At 37.7% G+C, this 7,763-nt stretch overlaps 1 protein-coding gene across 1 annotated transcript in view; it reads left to right on the top strand.

Moving 5' to 3' along the window:
• The first annotated feature begins 3,486 nt into the window (after positions 1–3,486).
• Positions 3,487–7,763, top strand: part of LOC116853495 (cofilin/actin-depolymerizing factor homolog) — a 9,935-nt gene continuing 5,658 nt past the window's right edge. Inside the window, exon 1 of the mRNA XM_032834627.1 lies at positions 3,487–3,673. Coding sequence (XP_032690518.1) covers positions 3,671–3,673 — 3 coding nt within the window. The 5' untranslated portion in view covers positions 3,487–3,670. The remainder of the gene's footprint in view (positions 3,674–7,763) is intronic.

The raw sequence follows: 7,763 nt of genomic DNA, 5'->3' as shown, positions 1-7,763 counted from the left end.
ATAAGTAATTAATCAATGATTCTTAGTATGATATTTCTATAAGGGCAGTGCATCATGTATTGAATAGAGATAACTTAAGTAATGATAAAAGTAACAGTTGAACTCATTACCGTTATTGTAAAAATGTAACGACGTTATATTTTACATTAGATTATGAACCGTTACATTATGAATCGTTTAATCTATGTTCTTCTACATTCCTTATAGAAATATCATACTAAGAATCATTGATAATTACTTATTTTCAGTATTAAAAATACTGGATAATAAGTAATTATCAATGATTCTTAGTATGATATTTCTATAAGGGATTCATATAGACTAATGCTTAAAAACAGAGAAAGGACTACAAAATATCAAATAAATATCATGTAACGGCAACATTATACCAATATTATAATTTTCAATTCATATGTAAATATTGAAATAGCCTAAGGGCCAACTTCCAACTTCTTAGTAAGCTATCTGAGGTTCGATTCTTGACGGTGAATGAGATACGCATGCGAAAATGTATAGTATAGTTCACGTTACGTATACTGTAGATTTTCGCATGCGTATCTCATTCACACACCAAGTCAAAAATTGGGTCCTTGACAGTTAAATCATATGTCTGTCTTCTCTTTTTCTTATTAGACAGAGACAGGTAAATGATTTAACTGTCAGGTAGCTTATCAAGAAGTCGGAACAATTCATCCTAAAACCTCTAATATTTGATAAAAGAAATATTAGCGATTGAAGTTCGCGATTATTTCATTCATTCGTGTCCCTCCGTGATTTTTAATCCCGAACGATAGTCGGCCGATACTATCCGTCTTCTAGCCGCGGTCGGCATTGCTTGACTAAAGATCGCGCAGTAAGCAATTATCTCAATCGTTCTGACGATATTCTTGGGATTTGTGTTTATACAGTGTGTCCCATAAGTTCGGCAACGGCAAGAAAACTCGGCGGGGGAGCATTTTAGAGAAAAATGTTTCGAATAAAAGTTGTAAAGCTTAAAAAGTCGCATTTAATGACAGTAGTTATTTGACCTAAGATGACATCGCCAAGGTCAGGACAAGGTCAACTTTGCTTTTTTAAATAGAAATACATATTTTTTATTACGGGATTTTATTCTACGTAAAAAAGCAAACAACTTTTGCTTGAAAAAATTTTTTATACGACCTCTATTTTCTAAGATATTTACGTAAATATCTACAAAATTATTGGTTTCAATAATTTTTTACTTGAATTCTACTAACTTTACCGAAAAATATTAAGAAATAAAAATTGCTTATTTTGTGTTCAAAGAGCTCTAAGAATTTTTTCAGAATTTTGTGTTAACTTTTTAGTACTTCAAGAAAATGCAAGAAAATGCAGTACTAAAAAATTAATATAAAATTCTGAAAAAATTCTCAGAGCTCTATGAGAACAAAATAAATAATTTTTATCTCTTGATATTTTTCGGTAAAGTTGATAGAATTCAAGTAAAAAATTATTGAAACCAATAATTTTGTAGATATTTACGTAAATATCTTAGAAAATAGAGGTCGTATAAAAAATTTTTTCAAACAAAAGTTGTTTGCTTTTTCACGTAGAATAAAATGCCGTAATAAAAAATATGTATTTCTATCTAAAAAAGCAAAGTTGACCTTGTCCTGACCTTGGCGACGTCATCTTAGGTCAAATAACTACTGTCATTAAATGCGACTTTTTAAGCTTTACAACTTTTATTCGAAACATTTTTCTCTAAAATGCTCCCCCGCCGAGTTTTCTTGCCGTTGCTGAACTTATGGAACGCACTATATATAATGTATACCTCTGGTGAAAATTGAAATTGGAGCGTAAAAATATGTAAACGAATAGTGACGGAAGTGTAAGTGAAGCGCCAACAAAGCGTAAATTGAAACATCGGAACATAAAGCAAATGGTTAGTATACTATCCTTATAGAAATATCATACTAAGAATCATTGATAATTACTTATTTTCAGTAGTAAAAATACTGGATAATAAGTAATTATCAATGATTCTTAGTATGATATTTCTATAAGGGTATCCGCTTGCTTTACGTTCCAATATTTCAATTTACGCTTTGTAAGTGTTTCACTTACATTTCCGTCACTCTTCGTTTACATTTTATTTATTCTTCAATTTTTATCAGGGATAATATATGTTATTATAATTTAGACTAGAGATATACGATTTTTTTTCATCCACGATGATCAATGCATTTCTTGAACAGATAAAGATTTTAAATGCAATTAACTGTATGCCACCCTTATAGAAATATCATGCTAAGAATCATTGATAATTACTTATTTTTAGTATTAAAAATACTGGATAATAAGTAATTATCAATATTCTTAGTATGATATTTCTATAAGGGCAACGCAAACAATACTTGGTCTCTTAGAAATATCCTTCATATTCTGCTAAATTTGTTCTCGATAAACTATGGAACTTTCTGCATAACAAAAAATTTTTGTTACAAAAAGCTTTCTAATTCGTTACTTATTACACATTATAACTTATTGTACGTTTCTACATTTATAATCAGCTCTAACGTTTCGTGAGCACAAAGTTTGTTTTCCCAGATACCACAGAGAATTAAAAAAGAATTCAGTCGTATGTCACCAATTCTGAGTTCATTTTTACATACAAAAAGAATTATTTTCACTGAACTGAACTTTGAAGGATTTTTTTGCATCTGAAAATGAACTCAGAATTGGTGACATACGACTGCATTATTTTTGAATTCTCTGTACTATCTGGGTTCACATCCATCCCAAGGTACAGGTGGATGGATGATCTTGATACGCTCTTGATTCTGTGTTATCGGTCGAGCGTCTCGGTCGGGAACACCGCGCAGCGGTGTTTAGAGCATTCTGTGAGGGCCGGCGCGCGCAGTCGCGACGTGAGAGATTGTCGTACGCCGCTGCCCATATAAGGCAATTTTCCCATGTCCCTGGCAGCGATTGGACCACGCGACCCGCACCTCCGCGTCAATGATTAATTCTTCCCGAATCGTGTGTTCTATGGTTCGGCGAATCAATTTTGCGTACGTCAGGCCGGTCGATCGGTCCCTATCGTATCCATCGCACGATTCACGTGGCGCTCTCGCTCGTTGCAGTATCGACGAGCCAGTTACACGTATAATATACGAGCGTGTCGCACGATGCGACGCTCGCGCATTACGTATCGTGTATTGTGCGCGCGCGCGTACTCGTTTGCCTATCTATGCGTACGTCTCGACATCGGCGAACAACATATCGAGAATCTCGAGTGTCGAAAGTTTGCCGTTGGTTACGCGATTTTTCGTGGCCATGCGCGCTCATTGCAGAACAACGCACGTACGCACGCATGCAGCCGGCGCGGGACCGCGAATTTTTGATGAAGCGCGACGGGGCGCGGGCGCGCTCCAATCAGCATAAGCCGCCATGCGGCGCTGCGCGCGCGCAGGCGTAGGGATACAGGATTCGCGGGGAGAAAGAGAGAAAGAGAGAGAAATAGAGCCGGCTGGTCGCGAGAGAGGAGCCTCCCTTCCCGTTCGTCCGTGAGCTAGCCGCGCGACCCTTTCGACTGGACACTGCGGCGCTATCCAGTTCCACCACGATCGAGATACTACGGGAAAGTGTCGGTTAAAGTGCTCGTTCACGTGACTCCGCTCATCGGCTACACGGCTTCCTACGAAAAATGGTAAATATCCGATGGGTCGTGGCATGCGTGACGCCGCGTATCACCGCCTAGAGTTCGCGAAACGCAACGCACACGACGCACCACACCGCGCCGCAGCAGCTCGGGTGACGACGGGCGAGGCCACCCGGCACCCGTCGATTTTTTTGTGGTTATGACCGCGAGCAGACGCGTCGGTCGCCATTTCTGCTCGAGACCCGGCTCAACTGGAGATACGCCTCCTCGTTATCTAGCATAGGAATTTCGCGTATGATCGGATATATTTCGCTCGTGTCGCCGTCGTTCTGAACACGTCTCGCTGTTTTCGGCTGCTTCGTCTCGATCACACGTATCACACACGTTCATCCTATTATTCTGTCGACCGAATGTGTGCATCCTAAAAAGCGGTGATTATTGCGATAAGAGTGATCATCGAGCGTTTCTAAGAAGCGTATGATTCATTTCCACTTCGGCGAGCCGGCCCAGCGACAGGCCGATATCGATGACTGCGGAGAATCACAGTGCGTCACGCGTATCACGACGTGAGATCGCGCTTTTGTACAGGCGATTGCGTTTCCTCGTTCTCTTCTGTCTCTTACTTCCTCCTTGTCGCTCTCCGTCGTCTCTTTTACCTGCTTCGAACGGTGCGGCGTATTGTAACTAGTGCAACTCCCTATAGTTTTATCTCGAGCCGGCACAGCCACGGAAATACTCATTACCACCGACTCTCGTGTACATCCTTTGTCACAAATAAGCTGTTTCTCATAAACATTAACCGAAATTAACCAAATGGTAGATTTGTCGGTTTCATTTCTTAGTTGAAAGGAGATCGACGATCGTATAAATTCCAATTTGCTTTATAATGTTCGTGAATGTTTGCAAGAGGATGCTCATTGCATCGAAATTGCGTGGCGAATGCAACAGGGAACATGCACTGCAGTGTAATGTCTCCTCGAGCGTCGCGACGATCGCTTCGATAACACTCGCGAACGTAAAAGGTAACGGCTCGTCGCGAAGGAACGCTGATGGCTCGATTGGTCGTTCGTAACCGTAACGCCGTATGATGCCGCCTTTACATGAAAGCCTGTTGCCGACGGACGAACAGCGAATCGAGTAGCAACGTATTTACTCGTGCGTTTCTTCTATTATCTGTCGCTGAGGAAGGCCCCTCGCTCACGGCACGCCCGAGTTCATTGTATCGTTTTTGCGTTGACTCGAGTCATGGGTTACGATATGTCGTGTCGTCTTTGATACTAAAATGTTTGAAAACGATAACTATATGGATATCCGAAAGTCATTTTGTGATTCACTGCGATTTTAAAATATTTTAAAACTATGCTTCTAATTATTCGTATCAATAACTTTTGAATACGTTAGGAACATAAATTGCTTAGTATAGGTATTTTGTAAACAAATTTCAATTTTCAGAAATTATGATTATCGATACGATGCGTGTGATTGAAAATTTCTAATAATCTTAATTTAATAGGTGTATATCAAGTAAACTTGTGTTCATTGTGTAGATATCGCGACCTTTGTCACTCTATCTGAAAATCTTATACATGATTTCTTTTTACTGCAATATCTAGAGAATAAAAAGTCGTCACGTAATAGAACTAATTCATAAATGTTAAATAATCTTGCGAAACCTGTAGCAAAAGAAAATTTTCGATTCTTATCTTAACGTTTCACTGTTCATATGGATTATTTTATCTGAATATTTACATATATTCTCGATAATAAGGAGAACCGACTTTGTTTGCGAAACTATTTCCTCTTTCCGAAGTGCTCTACCTTCTCTCTAGTATCTTCGCTTCTTAGTGCGCCTCGAGGATGACAGTGAACTAGGAGAGCAACACGTCGCGGCGTGCCGGTAAAGAGAGAAAGAGAGGGGGAATAGATTCAATGAGCCTGTAAGAAGGTCGGTTATTTTCTTGCGGGCCAGCGACTCTCGAAGTTCACTGACGTCTACTCGCGAGTGTGGCGGTCGGTTGATTAACCTTTCGCTATTATGATGGTCTTTCTAGGAAAATATCGCGTTTATTATCTCTCACCCTTTTGAATAGCAACGCCGAAAAACCAAGGCTCCAATCGAAGCTGAAAATTATATTAATTGCGCTCGTTTCGGTTATGTTGCCTAACTTTATTTTTGTTTTTGCTTGTGCAAATACAAGTACGTATCTATTTGGTCTGAAATACAATCAGTGCATCAAGAACGAACGGGGCTATTGCTCGAGTTGTGTTTTGTCGTTAACGACGTTACCGACGAGGTAATACTAAAGACCTGTTGGCCTTATTTTGGGATTTAGCGTCAATTAGAAAATAGAAAATTTCGTTACTTAATAACTTTCCAGACAGCATAATGTCTAAAAGTGGGACATAAGACGTCTTTAAGATGTCTTTAAGTTGTCTTTAAGACAAGTTTATAAAGTATTGTCTTAAAGATGTCTTAAAGTTGCCTTAAAGACGTCTTATGACTCGATTTTGGACATTTGTGCCGTCTGGGTTTCTGTTGGTAAATTTGTCGGTAGACAAATCTGTGTAAAATCAGTGTAGATAATAATTGCAAAAATATAGTTTCATCAAAATATTTAATATACTACTTGTAGGTTTGCATACATAGTGATAAAACCTCAAGATACTTCTAAATTCTAAATTAATAATATTTCATTATACACTAAATGTTCATGTATTTATACCGAACAACTAAAAATGATTGGTAATGTCATCCTTCTTCAATTACCTACCTTTTAGGGTACCTTTGCGAAAATTTACCTAATGGTCTTTATATGGAGAGAATATTATAGTTTATATATATATATATATATATATATATATATATATATATATTTTTTTTTTTTCAATTTTACTATGTTTTAGTAGTTCACGAATAGATTGTCAGTAAAGTCTATTTTGCTAAGGAACATAATAAATTTCACTAGAAATAGCAGATTTCGCTAAAAACATAGCACATGTTTTGATATAATACATTTCAGTTCCTAAAATATAAGTAGCATGTATGAGATCAAAGAATAATGAACAATTACAAAAATGTCGGTCTATATTCTTCAGTTATATACAAAATTCTACAGCAAGTTTTACTATAAAATTCCCTCTGTACAGTATTATTTTGTCAGTAATAATATTATTACGTTAGGTCGATGAATCATTTGTTTGACCTTGTGCGCCTCGCGCGAGAAGGGTACAACACCCCTCAGAAAAGGGAGGTCTCGGCATCATCCCTCTAACTGGCATCTCCTGTCGCCGCCCGCCATTAGGATATCGATCCAGGAGTTGTATCTTCCACTTTACGTTTACTGGTCGCCCTCTAACCGACGCGCTTCTCGCAGGACTACTTTTGCGTCCCGATTCATGTGTTCGCACGTCCTTCCATTCTCCAGAACTTGTGGAATTTTGCAAATTTGTTATGCCGTTGCTGTTTCGATCATAAACATTTATACTAAACTGTTAGCTTAGATGTCTCGATAGATAATGTGCAACTCGTACAAGTATGCACACACTATTTTGTATGTACACATCGACAGCACACGCATATTTCGACTCAATAACCTTAGGCGAAAAATTCTTATATTCGTAGAGCAACTGCATTTCAATCAGTTACTAAGTCCGTCGCCAATACGTTATTTAAGTACATAGCTTTGGGTACACTGAATCTAAAGATATAACGAGGTTCATGATCTAGTACATTACACACAGACACACACACATACACACACACACGCGCATGCACGCGCGCACACACACACACACACACACACACACACACACACACACACACACACACACACACACACACACACATATTAGAAAAATTTTCTTTTACTATAGATTTCGCATATTTAGCATTTATGAATTAGTTCTATCATATGACGACTCTTTATTCTCTAGATATTGCAGTAGAAAGAAATCATGTGTAAGATTTTCAGACAGAGTAACAAAGGTCACGATATTTACACAATGAACAATTTTACTTGATATACATCTATTAAATTTAAGATTACTAAAAATTTTCAACTTTCATTTTTTTGTTACATAAATGTGTATATATATATATATATATATATATATATATATATATATATATATATATATA

This window comes from Odontomachus brunneus, unplaced genomic scaffold (genome assembly GCF_010583005.1).
Source record: "Odontomachus brunneus isolate Ranch 3 - 2012 unplaced genomic scaffold, Obru_v1 Obru_scaffold_336, whole genome shotgun sequence".
Classification (NCBI taxonomy): Eukaryota; Metazoa; Arthropoda; class Insecta; order Hymenoptera; family Formicidae; genus Odontomachus; species Odontomachus brunneus.
Note: the sequence above shows the minus strand (reverse complement) of the source record. Positions and strands in the feature narration are given on the sequence as shown.